General features: G+C 41.5%; 1 protein-coding gene across 7 annotated transcripts in view; it reads right to left on the reverse strand.

Moving 5' to 3' along the window:
- slit2 (slit homolog 2 (Drosophila)) overlaps positions 1–19,676 on the reverse strand; it is a 103,274-nt gene that overhangs the window by 10,959 nt on the left and 72,639 nt on the right. For 2 of the 7 annotated variants that reach the window (XM_080302458.1, XM_080302454.1), the window contains exons 15-31: positions 19,408–19,425; positions 17,951–18,101; positions 17,764–17,838; positions 17,408–17,551; positions 16,632–16,775; positions 16,360–16,526; positions 16,149–16,281; positions 14,026–14,094; positions 13,587–13,658; positions 12,584–12,655; positions 12,396–12,467; positions 10,778–10,941; positions 10,370–10,402; positions 8,880–9,004; positions 8,463–8,560; positions 5,666–5,805; positions 1,973–1,996 (exon numbers count right to left, since the gene is read on the reverse strand). In XM_080302458.1, coding sequence (XP_080158584.1) covers positions 1,973–1,996; positions 5,666–5,805; positions 8,463–8,560; positions 8,880–9,004; positions 10,370–10,402; positions 10,778–10,941; positions 12,396–12,467; positions 12,584–12,655; positions 13,587–13,658; positions 14,026–14,094; positions 16,149–16,281; positions 16,360–16,526; positions 16,632–16,775; positions 17,408–17,551; positions 17,764–17,838; positions 17,951–18,101; positions 19,408–19,425 — 1,701 coding nt within the window. The remainder of the gene's footprint in view (positions 1–1,972; positions 1,997–5,665; positions 5,806–8,462; positions 8,561–8,879; positions 9,005–10,369; positions 10,403–10,777; positions 10,942–12,395; positions 12,468–12,583; positions 12,656–13,586; positions 13,659–14,025; positions 14,095–16,148; positions 16,282–16,359; positions 16,527–16,631; positions 16,776–17,407; positions 17,552–17,763; positions 17,839–17,950; positions 18,102–19,407; positions 19,426–19,676) is intronic. The other 5 variants (XM_026170980.2, XM_080302456.1, XM_080302455.1 and 2 more) reach the window with 5 other exon arrangements.

Here is a 19,676-nt window from a genome sequence, read left to right on the forward strand (position 1 = left end):
AGTTGTAGTGCATTTTGAATGTGAAATGAACTGCTTTGCCAGGCTGAGGGTCAGTTAGGAGAAATGTGTGAAGAGTTTTGCAAAAGTGACCTAAGTATTGAGAAATGTGTCCTAGCGTCTGTAAAAAACTGTAAGAGAGCTGTTAAAAGACTGTGAGTACTTGCTTGTTTACTTTGATGGCTTCTTATTTACATGTGAGTTTTTGTCACAATATCACAATCTAGATGTGATAAATATTGGTCTATTCCCCCCACGACTTTTTAGGATGTGAAATGAGCTCCAGAGAAGCCTCAAAGGTCCTGTCGTATGTGTAGAAATGAACCTTGAGCCAAACATTACTCAGTGGCAAAATACTCACCACGTTTTATTTCAGGCAATTTAAACATTTAGAGCTGTATAAACTGTTTGTTTTTTGTTCACATTAAGAAAGCTGCAAAGGAATTAATAGAGCAGATGGTGCAGTGGCAGTATAACATAGTTTTATGTGTTAAAATATCTTTTTCATACACCAGAGGACCAGTTTGTTTAATTTTTAGAAATCATTACACTGTGGTTGAAATGCATGCAAACCATAAGCCTGAAAGGAAGTTTTTAGTTCCTTAAAAAGGAACTTTGGGTGGTTAATGTACAGTACAATACTGTGCAAAAGTCTTGAGTCACCCATCATTTCTTCACATTTTGCTTCCAGCAGCCAGAGTTTCTGAAGCCAGAAGTAATTTTTGTTTCCAAAGTGTTTTTAATTCTCCGGGCTTTCTGAAATCATCCTTTGGACGCTGTCCACTTGTTTTCATTCAGAAATGTTTTTGTTTTTCAGTTTATTATACAATTTATACTGACCTCTGGATTATTCAAGCATAAAAAAGTACCTAACTCGAGTTACCTATGTGTGTTCTATCACACAAAGAACCAGTTTTAAACTTTATATTTAGGCTTTTGTTACTAACAGACTGTCACAAAACACACTGACATTATAGTCTACGAAAAATGCCAAAGACGACACACTCTGACAGGCATGAAAAGGTGCAGGTCCACCAACAAAAGCAAACCCAAATTTGAAATTTTTGGTTAAAATCTTTGTCAGTAGGTACAGAGGAGATCAGGAAAGAGGTACAACAGTCTGTATTCTAAGTTCTGTTGGTGCCTGTTTTAATAAATCTCTGCACCTTTCTCTTGTTTTATATAAACATAAAGAAATGAGTGGTAGCCCAGGACTTTTACATACCACTTTAGATATTTACGTTACAGAAAGCAGACTGGCTTATTGTCCCAGACTTTCATTCCTAGGTGTGGAACATTAAAATGACCTTTATTAAAAAGATAAGATGTAACTCAGTATGTTTTTGTTATGGTCCAAAAAAAGACTCAAACAAACTCAAATGGCTCTTAATATAACTCCTTCAATACCAAAAGCCTCCATTGTTCAACCAAACAGCTTTAAAAGCATTAAACACGCACGTTTGAGTCTATTTCAGTCTATCGTACAATCAAACAAATACTCACAGGACCCCCAAACGTTCCGCTGAAAATAGTCGGCACCAAATGCACCATTTAAGTAAATCTGGATAATAAGTACAATGTGTGACTGTTTAGAAAATTAGCCTTCTTTTAAAACTGAAAATATATATTTTGATTGTTCTGGAGGAGTGGATGGAATAAATGTAGTCTAGATGTTAGTAAGTTTGGGTATTTTAATGGGATTTCTACTTTCTAAAAATATAGATTATTGCCAGTTCCTCTAATTTCAGCTCATTCAACTGGAATGGTCATCACATGTATGCGTGAAGCAGCAAGCAGTATAACCACAGAAATCTGAGAGTGGTCTTTTTATACATCAAAGACATGCACTGCTAACACGGAGCACGACTGCATACAGTATGGTGAATCTGTAGCATTCCCGTGGATAAAGCACAGGAAATGAGGGAAGTTAGGAAGGAGAGAGGGACAGAAAGGACAGAGAGAAGAACAGACTAACCTCTCTCCACCTCATTGGTAGCAGCTGCAACCACAAAAAAGATGACAGATGATAGAAAGCAGAGCAAGATGGGAGAAAAGACACAGGACAGCAAAACACAGAAAGACAGAGAGAGAACACCGCCACATAAGTTAGCACTCAGAGATGATTAGCACAGTGCAAATGCAGACAAACAAGTAGCAACAGATCAGCGTTAGTCAGATAAAACATTTATCTTTTGTGACCTCTCTGTAATGATAGAAGACTTTTTGTGGGAGATATATTCATGCTGACTATTTCTGGAATAAAGAGTTTGTTTTCCATTTTCTAGACAGCTTCTATACGTCTACAGTTTGGATAATGTCAGTGTTAGTAAGGCGATAAAGGAGAGAAAAGAAACTTTCAGTTTGGTAAAAAAAATCAAAAGTAAAGGTTTTTGATTGAATCAAGTTGCAGCCATAAAACTCAGGCAACCCTTCCAATGAAAATAGGTCAAAAAACCTTTCTGATTTAAATTTGGCTAATCTTTCCATCCAAGTGACCGAGGTCGCTCCATAATGTAGTGGTCGACACATTTGCTGGGTAGGCAAAAGGTTGCTAGTTCCATTTCAGTCAGAGTGTAAAACTCTTCCAAATCAAACACACCCAGAGCCTTGTGAAAATGGAACAGCTGAAAGGTTGACATGGCGGTGTGATGGTTACCACATTGCCTCACAACTCTGTGCAGAGTTAGCATGTTCTCCATGTCTGCCTGGGTTCTCTCCGAGTATTCTGGCTTCTCCCCACAGTCCAAAGACATGGACTGTGGGAGGATTGGTGATTTTAAATTGCACATAGATGTGACTGGTTGTCTGTCTTTATGTATTAGCTCTGGAGCTGAGTGTCAGCTGGTCCAGGGTGTACCCTGCCTCTTGCCCTCTGACAGCTGGGATAGGCTCCAGCCTTCTTGTGACCCTGAATTGGATAAGTGGCAGAAAATGAATGGGACACTCTTCTTGTTCTAACCTGAGGACTTGTGTCCCTGCTGTACAGAGTGGATGTCATTGTAGTCTAAGGAGCTCGGAAAGAAAAGAGTCTTCTTCTTTAAGTTTCCTTGAAGAAGTTTCACCTCTCATCCAAGAAGCTTCTTCAGTTCTAAGAGCAACTGGTGGAGAGTCCCAGCCCTAGTGGGGGTGTTCCTAAGAAGGTCATGGACCCCCTATTGATCCTCTGCCTAATTACTCAAGCCAAGGTGTGAAAATGGGTGTGGGTCACAATCAGCCAAGGTTTCGGGTGAACTCATTGTGAGACCTTGCCCCAACCTGTTATGTGGCTTGCTGAGAACAAATAACCCAAGATGTGAGTGGATGTTAACCTTGGATGGTCTTAGAAAAAGTACCCCTTATGAGGTCCTAGAGCCAAAAATCGACCACGCCATAAAAAGTGCTATAAAAAGATTATACATTAATATTTTTTTCCACTTTAAATTAGCCAATCTTTTAGACCTACTTCTCCTTGAAATATACATCTAAAGTTTTAATTATATTTTGCGGATTTTAACCCTCTATATCCCGGTTTTGTCACATGAGCGCACGGCTTTTTTTGGCGAAAAAAATGAAAAAATGAAATATTTTCCATAAAATAAATTTGAAAGTTATATTTTATTGTACTTTTAATTAGGCCTTTAGATGGTTCAAAGATTGGCACCAACATACATTTTGACCTGCCATTATTTTTTTTGCAGGAGCACATTTAAAAAAAATGCATCCACCTTTATGAATAAGGACAATTCCCCAAAAGGTGCTATAAAAAAATTATATATTCATATTTTTTTTTCACTTTAAATTGGTCAGACTTTTAAAACTACTTCTCCCTGAAATATTCATATAAAGTTTTAATTATATTTCGCGGATTTTAACCCTTTATATCCCGGTTTTGTCACATGAGCGCACGGCTTTTTTGGCGAAAAAAACGAAAAAATGAAATATTTTCCATAAAATACATTTGAAAGTTATATTTTATTGTACTTTTAATTAGGCCTTTAGATGGTCCAAAGAATGGCACTAACATTAATTTCGATCGACTTGGTTTTTTTTTTTCGCAAGAGCAGAAAATAGTCTCCAGGCGGCCAGCCCTGCTACGTTAAGCCGAAAGCAGTGCCTTATTCCGGTGTAACTCTCTACCATCACCGGGGGCATGTTGGGTCGGAGTCCTTTCTCCAGCACACACGCCGATACCACGTGACAACAAATACGTCATTTCCTGTTGATTGAAAAAAAAATGCACCCTCTCGCCAACCTGGGGACCAAAAAATGGTCCCGCCCGATCAGCGGGCGAAGCCGCTGCTGCATGCCGGGAATCAGGCTTCATTTTCCGCAGGTCTGTCTAAGCAGCCCGCTGTTTTCCAGCAGGGGTCAAATGTGAAGCAAGGGCGCCACCTGGTGGCCAAATAAAAAAATTACAATTCTAAGGTCCTGACTACAGAACGAAAACGAAACTTAAGCCATCGCCACTACGTTAATGGTAATAATTGTGCAGTGAAAAATAGCGTTTATAATGGGTTTCAATGGGGCGATTTATGGCTCTAGCGCGTCATGTGTATGCCGGTTTGTAGCTTAGCCACTTTAAGCTAATCTAATAAACGGAGACTGCAATTCTAAAGAAAAAAGAAAAAAAAAAGGGTTGGAAGGTTTGGCTATATTCTATTCAACACAGTGAAAATGGCCAAATATTAAAAAACGCTGTGGATGAAAAATGGCTCCAGTACCATCCAAGGTTAAGGTGTCTGGTAAGGGATCTCAAAACTGGATTATAGATGGCAGACAATTGGTATCGTAAGATACCCCCTCTGTTCAGAGATGGATGAAAGGTGAAACGTCTTCAAGAAACTTAAAGAAGTCCAGACGCTTTTCTTTCCAAGCTTCTCAGACGTGTCCTCCAGTACTGGAAGTGTCTGGAGAATACAAAGACACAGACAGGCTGGTGTGCTGGTGTGGCCAAAAACTGTTTTCACAGCACCACACTTCAGGTTGTTTATGCTTATGAAGTCTCCCCCAGAGGCCTTAAGATACAACAGCAGAACTTCTCACTGACAGTCACGTTGCACAACCTTCAGAAAACTGCTGCTTGGCAGGTGATTGTCCTCAGATTAAAATTTGGGTCAGTTTGACAAAGAAGTTGATGTTGATGCCTGTGCGGGTGCGTGGTCCATTGTGAACACATAAAAGGGGTCAGCGTATTTTAAGCAGCCACTGATTTGTCTCATTTTGCAACTCTTGAAGGCAGGATTTTCAAAATTTAAGCCAGAAATGATTTTCACTCTTTACGGGCTGAGTGGCGTAACACTTTGATTGACTCCCAAGGTGCACTTTGGTAAGAAATTTCAAGTCACTGAGCCACAAAATTCTGTTATTCATGCCTCTAAGCATAATATTGTATGGTACTTTGTTTTCAGATGCTCTAATTTGTTCCTCTGACACACCTCTTCTCTGTGGTAATGGTGGCCTGTCTCTATGGGTACTGCAGTATTTTAGTGGCCGACATCATGCAAAAAAAATAAGAACACAACACTGAAGTAACTAAAACTGATGGCTATGACACAAACCTACAGGATCCCTGCATTATCAGGGAGAGTCCTGTATTTCTGTGTTTAAAGAAATAAATAAAATAGGAATACAGAACGGGGAAAACATGCCAGCCTCCAACATCGGCTCCTTCTTCGTTCGTGATTGTTACCTGTGTATTCTGGTGAGCACATGCATGTGTAGTTGTTGATTCCATCAACGCAGGTGGAGTTATTCTCACAGTCGTTATCTTCACAGTCGTCAATGTTGATCTCACACGCGTCACCTTCGAAGCCCTCCGGACACACACACCTGAGATCAAACACGGAAAGATGCAAGCGCTCATAAATAGGTGGATAAACACCTGTAGGGTCACATACACTACACTGAGCTCTAACATTAATGTAACTATTGATTCATCCTTATTAGATTAACAACAGACAGGATGTACAGAAGGGAAATCCATCGATTTTTCATCTATGATAAGATGAAGAGAGCAAATATTTGGTAAATTATCCCGAAAATAAAAAAAATAATTATTTTAGTAATTTTGTTGAAAAAATAAAGGTTGCATTGGTGTGCTTAAACTTTAATTTCTTGTTAGCTTGCCAGGACAAAAAACTGTAGAAAAGAGTCAGAGATGAATAACTAATGATTCAATGCAAAGTGGTGTATACAAACCTAGAGAGCTCAAACAGGTGAGTGAAGAAAAAACACTCATCATCAGCATCCTAGGCCTATAAGGAAGGATTTGGGATCACCTGATATAGCCCTAACTATAAGCTTTATCAAAAGGCAAAGTTTTAGGGTTAATCTTAGAAGTAGAGAGGATATCTGTCTCTCGAATCCAAAACTGGGAGCTGGTTCAACTATTTTTAAACACCCTTGAAACTACAAATAAGCCTGCAGCCTGAGAGTGAAGTGCTCTATTGAGGGTATATGGTACTATGAAGTCTTTAGGATAAGATGGGGCCTGAATGTGATGAGAAAGATTTTAAATTTGATTCTGGATTTAACAGGAAGTCAACGAAGCGACGCTAACATGGGAGGAATATGCTCTCTTTCTAGTCCCTGTCAGTATTCACGCTGCAGCATTTGATCAACTATAACCAGAGACACAGAGGCAGCATTAGCACACAGCTGGGAGTTTCATCCCATGATTTTATTCAGAGCAGCCCCTCGTGGGTATATAAATACATTTTACATATAATTTAGGTCCCATCGCACACACTATCAAGCTTCATACACAGGCGTGTTCGGCTGTTCTCGCCAATACTCTCAGTGGCCTCAAACAGACATCAGGTAGGGATTTTCTGCCCAGTGTGGGGATGATTGTAAGCAGTTGATTACTACTGAATAATTGCCAATATATTCAGCAACTAATTTTGTGTGGGTGGACAATTTTATTGAGTAATCATTGCAGCTCTAATAGCAAACATTGCACGAATGTGGGGACCTGTGAATATCAGACATATTTAATATCCCCTCCGTCCCCACCCCACCCCCTCACTGACACACACACAGACAGACACACACACATAAACAAACACACCTACACACACACTATCCATGCATGCTGCTCATAACGGCAGAGTCAGCTCCATCTACATATCCCCAGAAGAGAGTCATTATTCTGTTAACGTGAGCGTGCCTCAACTCTGTAACTACTACTCAGGTTTATTACAACACTCTCTCTATGACACACACACACACACACACACACACACACACACACACACACACACACACACACACACACACACACACACACACACACACACTGAGAGCGCTATATTATGGGTCTAATAAAGAGCTCTTATGCGGCACACACTCGGGTGGATTAATATCTCATTATATAGTCGGCGACAGCTCTTCACGATGAATATTCCACCCCCTGTGCTGGAGAGGGAAAAGAAATCATACACCGATGGAAATACGGACATAAATGGACAAGAAACGGCAGCAGAGGATACGGAGAGAGGGCAAAGAAATGGAGGACGACAAACGGGAGGAGCTGGGGTTTCTTAAATCATCTGCGTACGTTGTTAAGATCTGCTCGGAACGAGCACACAAACAGGCATTAGCTTCCCTACAGTTAACACTAAATAGACTAATGAAGAAAGTTCTCACAGCGGGTCTGTCCACTTTGCTCTGGAGACACAAAAGAACCAGTCTCCTGAGCCATTCGCCTCCCGTAACTTCATCACCACCTCTAATTACCGGTGCAGCATCACTGATGGAGGAATCAGCTGAGAAACCACAGATTACCTGCACGTGTGCTCTCTTGCTATCTGATCGGTGATGTATGGTGTTCTGGATGGTTGGTTTTATGAACAGATGCTTTGCGGTAACACAGTTATTGATGTTTATTTGTATTTTCGCTCAGCTCCATCATCTTCCAAGAATGAAACAGCCATAAATGTTCTGTTATTCTGAAAAGGAAGTTTTACTTTAGCACCTTGAGCACATGTCCTCTAGCTCTATCCCCCTAATCCTTACAAAACACTACTTAAAATGTATAAAGTTAAGTACCACCGAGTACACCGAGGGGCCTGTAGCACATAGAGGACTACAGATACTGGAGTTAGAATACTATTGTATGAAATGTTCAAAAGAGAGGTCAGAACTGATGCAAGTGAGGCTCTGACATTGCAGTTCCTTTAAAAAATGTTTGATCCATTAATGCGTTTTCTTGGATTTCCCATAATGCAATGCGCCCCATCAGGTAAATGCTCACATCTTTCAGATGTAACACGGCAATGCTTTCTTTTTTGTCCCAGCCAGTTTCATCATCAGAGTCCACTTTAAAAAGCTCTCTCCAGAGCCTCACAGGTGGAGTAGTACCTCCTGATACACAACAGGTGGATATTTGTGTGTGAATTAAGGAAAATGTCTCTTTAACATAACTTGCGGGTAAACTGACGGTCAAGACTAACCAGGTTGGATAAAATATCTCGAATGTCTCTCACCAAAAGTTGCTGCCTTCTCCTTCTTTCAGGTGGCAGGTTCCACCGTTCTGGCATGGGTTACTGATACAGGCGTGAATGGGTTCGTCACAGTTTTGGCCCTGCGTGCACAACACAAACACACATATGTTCAGCGCTCTCAAACAACAACAGCTTCTTAAAATTTCCACCTATTGCATCAGTTGACTTTGAAAGTGTTGTCTCTTATCCCTACACTCGTTCACAGATGTATTCATCTGGCTCACGCAGGAATAATCTTTCTACGTGTCTGTATGTGTAAGTTTGTACTCTGCATGAGTTTTGAAAGATAAGAAGTGTTGTCTCATGGGTGTGTTTTTTTTTCTACCAGTGAGTGATTATAAAAGATGCTTTGAAAGAGCAGGTGAATATGATTCCTTTTGCTTTCTATGCTGGGTGTACCTTAAATCCATAAGGGCAGGTGCAGCGGTAGTAGTGCACAGGGTCATTGGCACATGTGCCGTCGTTCTTGCAGGGGTTGGACAGGCAGGGATCACACTTAGCCTGGATATTTATATCCACTGGGCCTATATGGTGCACCAATCCACACAAATAAAACATATACACAGGAGAGATGATTAACAATGCATAAAATTTGGCACATTGGAGAGTAGGAACACTGACTCGATTTACACAGAGGGCTGTACATTATTAGGCAGCTGCAAAAGCTTCAAATGTCAACTTTTTCTGCAGAAGACAAGGATGGTGATTTTTACCCTGCATTCTATATACACTTACTGGTCACTTTATTAGATACACCTGTTCAATTACTCGTTAAGGCAAATATCTAATCAGCCAATCATGTGCAACTCAATCCAGGGGCATAGACACAGTCAAGATGACCTGCTTGAGTTCAAATCAAACATCAGAATGGAGAGAAAGGTGATTTAAGTCACTTTGAATGTGAATACTTCAGTCTTTCCCAAACAGCCATTTCTATGGTTTACAAAGGATGGAATGAAGAAGAGAAAAGATTCAGTGAGCTGACGCTCTCTGGACAAAGATGCCTTGTTGATGCCTGAGATCAGAGGAGAATGGTCAGACTGCTTCAAGCTGATAGGACGGCAGCAGTAACTCAAATAACCTCTCAAATAGCATCTCTGAATGCACAGCATGTCGAACCTTGAAGAAAATGGACTAGGGCAGCAGAAGACCACACCAGGAGCCAGGTTTATGGTTTTAGGGTAAATGGATGGATCCATCCTTCCTTGTATCAGTAATTAAGGCTGGTGGTGTAGGATATTTTCTTGGCACACTTTGGTGTTTAAAATCTTTTCAGCACCACAGCCTACCTGAGTACTGTTGATGACCATGCCTATTCCTTTATGACGACAGTGTATCCATCTTCTGATGATGGCTGCTTCCAAAGCTCAACTAATCTCAAACTGGTTTCATGAATTCACAGTCTCCAAATCTCAATCCAGCAGAGCACATCTGGGTAAAATGGAAGATTCTCATCATGGATGTGCACCCAATAAATCTGCAGCAACTGTGTGATACTATCATGTCGATATGGACCAAAGTCTCAGAGGAATGTTTCCAGCACGTTGCTGAATTTGTGCCACGAAGAAACAAGGCACTTCTGAAGGTAAAAGGGGTCCAACTGTGCACTAGCAAGGTGTATCTAAGAAAGCGTCTGGTTACTTTTACTATGTTGTTTAGTATTATCACGAGGAGGTTTCATATATTACAAGTATTGCTTGAGAAAGATGACATTTCTTTGCAGAACCATATCATGTACAGAAAACACAAGAACACAATGCTGGTCAGAACATGAGGGTTGGAAGGGAAGCGGAGCGGTTCTGACTGAACAGAGAGGAAAACTGGGACGGGACTGTCTCAAACTGGAGAATCTGGGATTGAGTAGAAAATACCATTATAAGATACTTTACCTGGCACCAGAAAACCACAAGGCCCGGGGACTTCTACAGTGCGTCAGTCAGATTAGGTCAAAAATAGATTTCAGTCTTGTGTTCAAAGTTAAGTGATAGAATAAGGTTTCAAGATTAACAGTAGCATTTTTCAAGCATCAAGAATCTCAAGGAAATGTATAGAGTTAGTATATACATGTTAAAATTAACATTAACGTTTTTGCCCAGTGAAAACAATATCACAGTAAGTGTAATATATACATAGTGCTGTTTTGATTTTTGGCAACTTGTGGTCTCCTTTGGGAGTTCTCCTCAAGTGTATGTATGTTTGCTAGCACAAGACCAGACACTGATTTAACTGTATTGTGTCGTTTCTTTGTCTAGCTCCTGGAAAGCATTGTATTGCTGCACTACAATATGTCCATTTACCTGTACAAGTGAACTTCTTGGAGGGTGTGGTCAGTAGAAGTTTGTCCGTCATGTCGCCGGGCCCGGCACAGCGAGCAATGCCAGGCTCCTTATACCCGCTCTTCACCCAGTCTGACAGCCACTGCATGTGACAGTCACAGTACAGAGGGTTGGCGCCCAGAGCCCTGCCAGCCGATTGGACAAAAAGTGAGACAGCAGAAGAAATAACTGGGAGCATTTGAATCATGGTGGTAACAGTGTCACTATTAGATCAACTTATTTCGGTGTTAAATAAAGTCGACCATGAAGCTTTCGGGAGTGGCGGTGTTTGGATTGTCACTCTGATCCACCCTTTCCTTGTCACGTCTGGTTTCAAAAACCCAAGCTGGTAACAACCACAACCCTCAGCTACAAAACCAAGGGGCGACATCATGGTGGCTACACCATCATTTTATATAAAGCCTTGGGTATTAGAACTGTCTGTTACAAGCACTCTCCATGGTGCTGATCCTTGTGAGCGCCTCACGTAGACTCACCAGGCATCTGCACCCTGTATGACCACGGTGCTTTTTCTGCAGCCTGCTTAGTTTTTTTGATACTGCACTAAAAAATGAGAGCAATACCCAGTGCTCGCACTCTTCCTCTGTATGTCTTTCTCTTTTGTTCATTTCAGCCATGAGATCGTTGTCGAGGCAACACTCAAAGAAAACAACAGTAAAATAAAGTAAAGCAGAACAAAACCTCATTGAATTACATCAGCTTGTTTTCTTTTCAACAAAATATTTCTGCTTCATGGACTTCTCGTTAGAATATATAATCATGACTCTCTGATTTTTCTGCTTCTGCTCTGGGCGTCCTCGTCACAGTGGGAGTGGGCTTTTTATGTTTTGCATTTAATTATTTAATTATTATCCCTGGTAATTTGCCCCAAATTACAACACAGTGCATTGTATTCTTCTTATAACTACTATTTAGATTGCTAAGTGGTTAGTATGTGGATCTCACCTGACCGGAAAATATGGATTCTGTTATTGAATGTTTCTGAAAGTGTTGTGATCACACAGCCACACAATGTCCATTTAACATACAAAGACAGATACTCGTATAAAAAACACATTTATGCCATTCAGGCCCACCTTTGTGTAAATTGCATACCTGGCTCATTGTGAAAATTGTTTGTAAACCTCTGAGCTGTGACCGCATATCACCACTGACGCTCTGCTACTCAGCTACAAGAAACAATCCTGTGTGATCACTGATGGCATGACCAGTTAGCTGGACAAGGATGTGGCATCTGCATAAACCACTTCTTTGTTATATTTTGTTGTAAATGGTAAAGGAAAACACACAAAATTAAAGCGAACGATCTTCCCAATGCTAGAAAGGACCTCCAGTCGACATTCATAGAGGTCACTGAGCAGATGGCCGGGTAACATCCTGTCTGACGACGCGTCACAACTTTAATTATAAGTTTTGTTCTGTTTGTGTTTTTCAGCTCCCTGCTGTTACTGGACAGATATATTCACGATGATTATGTATTTCTTTGATTTGTTATTTTATAAGGGAAAAAAAAGGGCAGATTTTTCCAACACACAGCGACACATGACCAGTGATGTTTCTGTGTTTGCGTGTTACTCACAGGTGGGAAAGCGATGCCAGGTCTTTGAAGGCTCCTTCTGGTATCAGTGATATGTCATTACCGTGAAGAGACCTAAGAAAACGTGATTGAAACAGGATGAGATACAATAAAAAACGATTCGATGATTACTTCAGCACTAATCTGACTCTCTGGGACATTTCCCAGGATCAGAAAGTTCAGATACTCACAACAAACGGAGAGATTTAAGTCCGTCGAACGCCCTCTCTGGTATGCATCGCAGCCGGTTGTAGCTCAGAATTCTTTGCAGACAGAATTAACATTTTAGCGCGGACACAAGGCAGATTTTTTTCCCCAAGAAATCTTTGCATGCAGCAAGACAATTCAGAACACAATCCTACTTCTGACTGAGATAAGCAGGCAAAGCAGCAAACATGAACAGTTTAATACACTCATTCATATGCAGGTCTCACAAGGCAGTGATCTAGCACTCAGAGTGCAAGTTTTCTTCCTTTTTTATGTATATTTTGTTTCTTTTATTTACAGCAACTAAGAGACAAAACATTTATCACACTGGTGCGCAGACTATACACTGGAGAAACTGCTCTCAGATGTATATATCATGTACTGTTTTCTCCAGTGCCTTCCACTCTTTTCCTGTTTTATTTTTTCAAAATGATTCTTTATATATTATTAAAAATGAAGTGAAGCTGCAAGCTAGTTCAAGGCAGCATCTCCAGCTGCACTGGATCTTTGCTCTCCCTGCTGCCCTGAGTTGATGCCAGCTGTTAAGCACCTCCGCCAGTCCAACATCCATCTGTATATTTACTCATCGTTCCCCAGTTTTGTATGTAATATATTTGTGGGGCAGGGTGTTGAGCTCTCAGCCAGACTCTAACTATAGTTTGTTGTTGTAATAAAGTAGCACTTTAAAACATACGTTGTCTGACTAAAGTGAATTTTTGGACTAGTTTAGGTGAAGCCAGTATTTTATGACATCGATGGTTATTTTGTGGCAATAAAATCTTTCAGAGATTCCCCTGACTCTCTTAGGACTGGCTAAAAATCACATGCGGTCATGTCACCCTTTCTTGATTTCTGCTATGATTTTTTTGAGGCCTTCTTCTACTTGAGCATTTATGAGCTTCTTGTCCACACATAGTCACAACTACGCCTAAAAACAAACACTCACACACACACACACCACAAAGGCATATGTAAAGCCAGACTCACAGGGTAAGCAGCTCGGACATGTTACTGAGGCTGTGGTTGGACAACGTGCTGATCTGGTTGTTACTCAAATCACTGGAAAGGAAACAACAGATACATAAAACCCACACAGGCAGCACTGTCCATACATGCGTGAACAAACCCACACGCGTGCACAGACTATGGATTCTGTAATGCTCCTCCTTTAGTCTATCGTACCGAGACTGTCACACCACATCAGGGCCAAACAAAGTCACAAAAATGATTCAACACAGAGTTCAGTCTGTTAGTTGTGATTAAAAGCAAAGTGCAGGAAGCACAGACCAAATCCCAATCCTTAAGTGTTTTCTTTTTGCGTTAAAAAAAAGTGTGTTAACCGTACTAAACTTGGCAAAGTGGGATTTAATTATCTGTGTGAAAGTATACAATATCTCTCCACTGAGGTGCTACGGGTGAGACTTACATGAGCGTTAAGTGTTTGTAATTGGAGAGCTCCACGGGAACTTGAGTGAAGTGATTTCCATCCAAATACCTGAGAGTCAGAAAGACAGCGTGGGAGACAAAGAACGAGGGAACACGGGGGTAATATGGAGGAGGATTGGTAAACAAAGGGAGAAAGTGAGAAGGGAGAAAATGAAGTGTTAACCATGTGGGAAATTCCTCATAACCAGTGTGAGCAGTCATTACTGCTGCAGCCATAATAAACACTGGAGTTTAATATCCCCACAGGCGTCTCTCGCTCAGACATACACACATTCACGGGTGAGATCCTATCTCTCACTTTGTGACAATGTGCTATTAATCCAGCATATTAATTAAGTCTTTGTTAATACTGGAAGAACCTTGTCCCCCAAAGGAGACACAGTAGAATGAATAAAAATACCACTAAAGCTGCGGTCTGATATTTAATTCAAGATTATAATACTCTGATCATTAGGGCTTTTTTGTTGAGCAGGACTTTATGTACCAAGTGTGATCAGAAAGTTTCAGGACTGATTAAAATTAGGTCTCAAGGCTTCATGGCTGAATACTGGTGCAAGCTGGCAAGTGCCACAGTTTTAAATGGATGACTCAGGATGTTCCAGTATAAATCTGTTTTAATAGTTTTCACTTTTTGGAATGAATTCAAGTACACTAACGTCAGAAGAATGAGGAGCATCCACCTGATTGTGCTCCTCACCTGATGCGCTGCTTTGGGGCTTAGAGACTGTGGACTCCTCAGCTAAAAAAACACTCTCTGTGTCAAAGTCTCAGCTCAAGATCGTCTTAATGATCTTCATCTACTGTATATGCATTTTTTTTGGCTGAAACAGAATTTAATGTTTACTCTGTGGAAGTGTGAGATCTGGTTTAAAATCTCAGGAGCACGATCGCTAATAGTCAGATCAGAAGCGGAAGTGATCCAGGAAGGTACAAAGACAATCAAAATTAAATGAGGGATAGTTTTTGATTATTATGGGTACACAGCTATACCAATCAAAATTATTATTACAACACAAATGTCTTCAGATGACTTTCTGAGAAATAAAATTCTCTTTAAGTTCACAGTTCCTGTGTCTCTGTGTCTCTATAAGCATGTGTTTCTGTGGTTTTCCACCTTTCTGAATGAACATTTCAAGCTCCAGTGAGGTAAGAGATTGATTCAGATGCATAGCGTGATAAATCTGAGGTTTTCTGAAGTCAAAGACGGCTTCAACTTCCTCCATCCACCATAAGTTTGAGCTCTCTGTGGGCACTACTGAAATCCACTCTGACTCTGACCTCTGCTATGGCCTTACTTTTCTCAGGACAGCCTCTGGGGTGTGAGAGGACAGCATTTCTTTGCCAGACTCACTCGTTGTATCCTCCATTACACTGCTATTCTAGCTCTACATCTGCACAGTCTCACTGCAGAGATAATTTATCAAGTGTCTCATGATATTGCATCAGACGACTGATGCAGACCTTGGACATACAGCCAAAGCTATAAAAAGCTATCTTTAGCCACAAGATGAACAATGAGTGCTGAAGCAGGTGGCGTGGCCCCAAGGAGCACTGACCTTAACTGATCTTAGCATCACAGATTCAGTCTGGGATTAGCTACAGTGCACCAGCGCAGGATTGCACGCTGGCACGAACCACTGTTTAGATCAGATCCACTAAACGTTCCTGACCCTGGTGGATTAACTGTCTGTGTGAATCTATTAAAAACGAAGCAAAGGATGCTTTGTTGGTTTGTGGACTCTTCAACTGCCAATCGTTGTTTAGTCTGTGGGTCACAGCTGGAGATTCAGCTCTAATTGTAATGAGCGTTGGGTCAGTTTGACTCAGAGTGGAATGTTTGTTCTCTGAACAAGATGTAGAAGTGCAAGCAGTCAACAACTGAAATCACTGATTGCTTTTGTCATTAGCAGGGAAAGTGTTAAGGGACCAAATTAAAAGTAACAATTATCTCAAAGCCCTGGAAGTGGTCTGGACCTGATCTTAAATAATTTATGTTTCTTTATGTTTTCAGGCACATTTAATAGGGAACTTTATGATTGCAGCTTGTAAAATGTGGAGTTTGGTTAAGCTTTATACTAAAGGGTGTGTTTGCTATAAACTCACAGTTCGGTGGTCTCTTTGGGGAGGCCTCTGGGCAGCGTGGTGAGTCCTTTGTTGCTGCAGCGGACCACGGTGTCCAGACAGGAACACTCAGCTGGACATCTCAGCACCGGAGAGCAGCTGTTCTCATCATTACCTGATGGTAAAAGTGATTAGGGATAAAAAAGCTGTTTTAGAGAGACGTGTAATATCATTATTATTTTCTCCATCTCACCATCTTCACAGGCAAAGTCCTGGACAGCTACATCCTGGATGGGGATCTCCTTCAGGAAGTAAGGACTCTGGCAGCGGGGGTTACCAGTGACGATGCGTTTCCTTCTCAACCAATCACCAAGCCAAGCCAGGTGACAGTTGCAGTTAAAAGGATTAGCCAGAAGGTTTCTGGAGAGTAGGAAAGTAAGGTGATGAGGGTGCTCAGCATTATTATTATTGTTATTTTTTGCATTTATATTTGTCACATTTGTGGGTTGTGTTGTTTACACTCACAGTGTGGACAGGGAGTGCAGCGTGTCGAAGGCTCCGGGGTTCATGGAGGTAATCTGGTTGTCATAGAGTGACAGCAGACGCACCGAACTCAACCCCACGAAGCTGCTGTTGCTCACACAGCTGATGCGGTTGCTCCTCAGCATGCTACCCACACACAGGAAAAAAGTGAATGAATTAACCTGTGCTACAGTTAAGTATGTAGTATACATGTATATACAGTTAAGTATATACACTTATGTTTATACCCTAATGAGATAACACCTTATTTTCAGGTCTTTGCAGTAGTTAATAGCGATTAACTAATAGCTAATAACTAAAAAAAATCCCCACATAATTCCTTATAAATTATATGTACATAACACTACATACGTCTTAAAGATCATAAACAGTAACACTTATTAACACTTTATAACTGTGTAGGAATGTCACTAAAAGCCTTGACCTTCCTCTAATTATTATATATTAATTAACAGTTAATGGTGGTTTATTCCCTGACCCCTGGAAAAAAATGGCATGGGCCCTTGATTGTTGTCAAGGTAGATAAAATGTAAAATTATATGCCTTAATAAACATCTTTACAGCCTCATGTGGATCGTATTACCTATTAACTGAAGCTCATTACATAAACCTAAATATGCAGTGTTACCTGGTGAATTATGCATGCTCATATTATTCTGTGTTTGACAGTGTCACAGTATGTGGGAACGTCTTTGGATATTGCTGGCATACTTAATACATATGCATATGTGTGAGTGTGTGGGTGTGTGTGTACCCACAGTGTGCGGAGGCCACTGAGTCCCTTCAGCATGCGGTGGTGTATGTTCTCCAGTCTGTTGGAGGTCAGAATCAGCTCATTGACCCCTGAAGCTCCTTCAAACGTTCCCTCCTCTATGTCAGTGATACGGTTATTACTCAGGTTACTACACAGAGCGGGAAGCAGGAGGAAGGAAAGTAAGAGAGCAGCAAGAAAAGAAAGATGTAAAGAGGGGGTGGGGGGTTACGTGTATAGAGAGAAACACACATAGTTCATTTTAATTTCTATATCCGCATCTGTCGCAGTTTTCCTCTGTGTGACCCGAGTGTGACTTCGTGACGTTACGTCCTTGTTACATTAAAGACATGTCTGACTCACATCTTCCTCAGCTGAGGCAGCTTTTTGAAGATCCCCGTCGCCTCGAGCACACTGAATTCATTGTTGTTCAGACGGCTGAGAACAGAGCAAAGTAGAGGTGGTTAGAAACAAAGAGAAAGAGGCTCTGAGGTTTCTTCTATCCCACACATAGATGCACTTTGTAGCAGACAAACACGGCGTGACTCACAGCTCGGTGGTGTATTGAGGAATGTGATCAGGTATTTTGGTGAGTTTCTGGTTGGAGCAGTCGACGGTGGTGCCCTCGCAGCGACACTTTTCAGGGCAGGCCAGGTCTGCAAAGCAGTCGCCTCCTAGCTTACTACGGTAATCCTCGTTACCTGGTCACAATCATAACCGCAGTGTCACTAAATGTGCAAGAGTCAAACCCCAGCATTTACTGGCACGGGTCCCGATAGAAACACCAGCACAATAGCAGAATTTAGAGACACTGCTCAAGGGCTGTGCTGCTTTTTTTTGTTTTTTTGTTCGTCATAGGAAAAGAAAGCTGATTACAATCATTTGCAACAATCCCCATAAGCTTTGGCTCAAAATGCTGCATTGTGCTTCGCAGCCTTAAAGGAATCAAAATAACAGGAAGCTACACAGACTGTGAAGATCAAGACAGACACACACAGACGCACATGCACTCACACGAGAACAAAGATATTGGAGGTTTTCTGCCCTGTCAGACTACAAACAAGCTGAGATCTCACCAGAAAAATGCTCATGCACATACAGGTAGTCATCTATCATACTGTACAGACACTGAGGCTCTAAATCAAGCTCACACACATGCACACACACACACACTCTTGCAGGGAGTGACAGGAGTTTGCTGTCTCTTGCGCCATGCTGTAGGGTTTTGCAGGGCCGTTCCATGGTGCTTGAAAGAACCATGTTCCACGATAGGAACCTGGCAGCCACATGGTTAGATCAAGCACAAAGGAACAACCTGCTGACTGACTGCTCCTCCGCTGGAACACAGGGGTGGGAAGGACAGAGGAGACAGGAGGAGGAGGAAGAGGAGGAAGGGAGAAAAGGAGCTGAGGGGAGAATGAACGTGAAAAGAGGCATAGGAGAGGAAGTGGGAGGAGAAAGGAGGAGAGAAGAACGAAGAAGCCACCTGATACTGGAAATGTGTAATTTGCAGCGAATAGAGAGGACAGAGAGGAAAAATGATAAGAAGGAGGATATCAGACAAGGTGTTCAAAAAGTTGCAGGAATAGAGGGAAAGGCTCGAGGAACATCTACAGACATCTACATCACAGAAAGCAGAGCAGGAACAGGGCAGCTGTTACGGAGGAGTGGGAGGAGAGTTACAGCAGCACGGAATGCAAGAGAAGCCCTGACTTCTGGGTAATACACACACAGACACACACACACACACACACACTCCAACACACCCCATAGGTATATAAACAAGATAAAAATACATGAACCATTGTGCGCTAAAGTGTAAATTGTAATTATTATTCTCGTCGCATCGTTGTTGATGGTGAACAACAAGACAAGAGGAGTCACAGAAGGGTCATTGCAGTTGAGGTCAAAGGTCAGATGCCGGTCAGGGACAAGAGGTGAGGGATTCAGAGCGGACGAAGAGCCTTGTGCGTTTGTGTGTGTGTGTGGGGTGTGTGTGTTACTTACAGCTGACATGGTGTACTCCTGAGTGTGTTAGAAAGGCAGTAGGAGAAAGAAGAAGGGATTTCACTCGTTTATTTGAACAGGAAGGGAAAAAGCTGATGAAAAACTGAGTGCAAATAAAAAAAGCTGCAATTTGTGCTGCAGTCCGTGTTCAGACCCCAGGCAGTGATTCATTTAAAGGACTAATGACTCGTGAATAGCGAGAATCGTGCTGGCGTGACGTGACACAGAACGGGTACATTTATCGACACACGTCCCGGCCTCTTCCAGTC

Source organism: Astatotilapia calliptera, chromosome 6, assembly GCF_964374335.1.
Source record: "Astatotilapia calliptera chromosome 6, fAstCal68.1, whole genome shotgun sequence".
NCBI classification, from domain to species: domain Eukaryota; kingdom Metazoa; phylum Chordata; class Actinopteri; order Cichliformes; family Cichlidae; genus Astatotilapia; species Astatotilapia calliptera.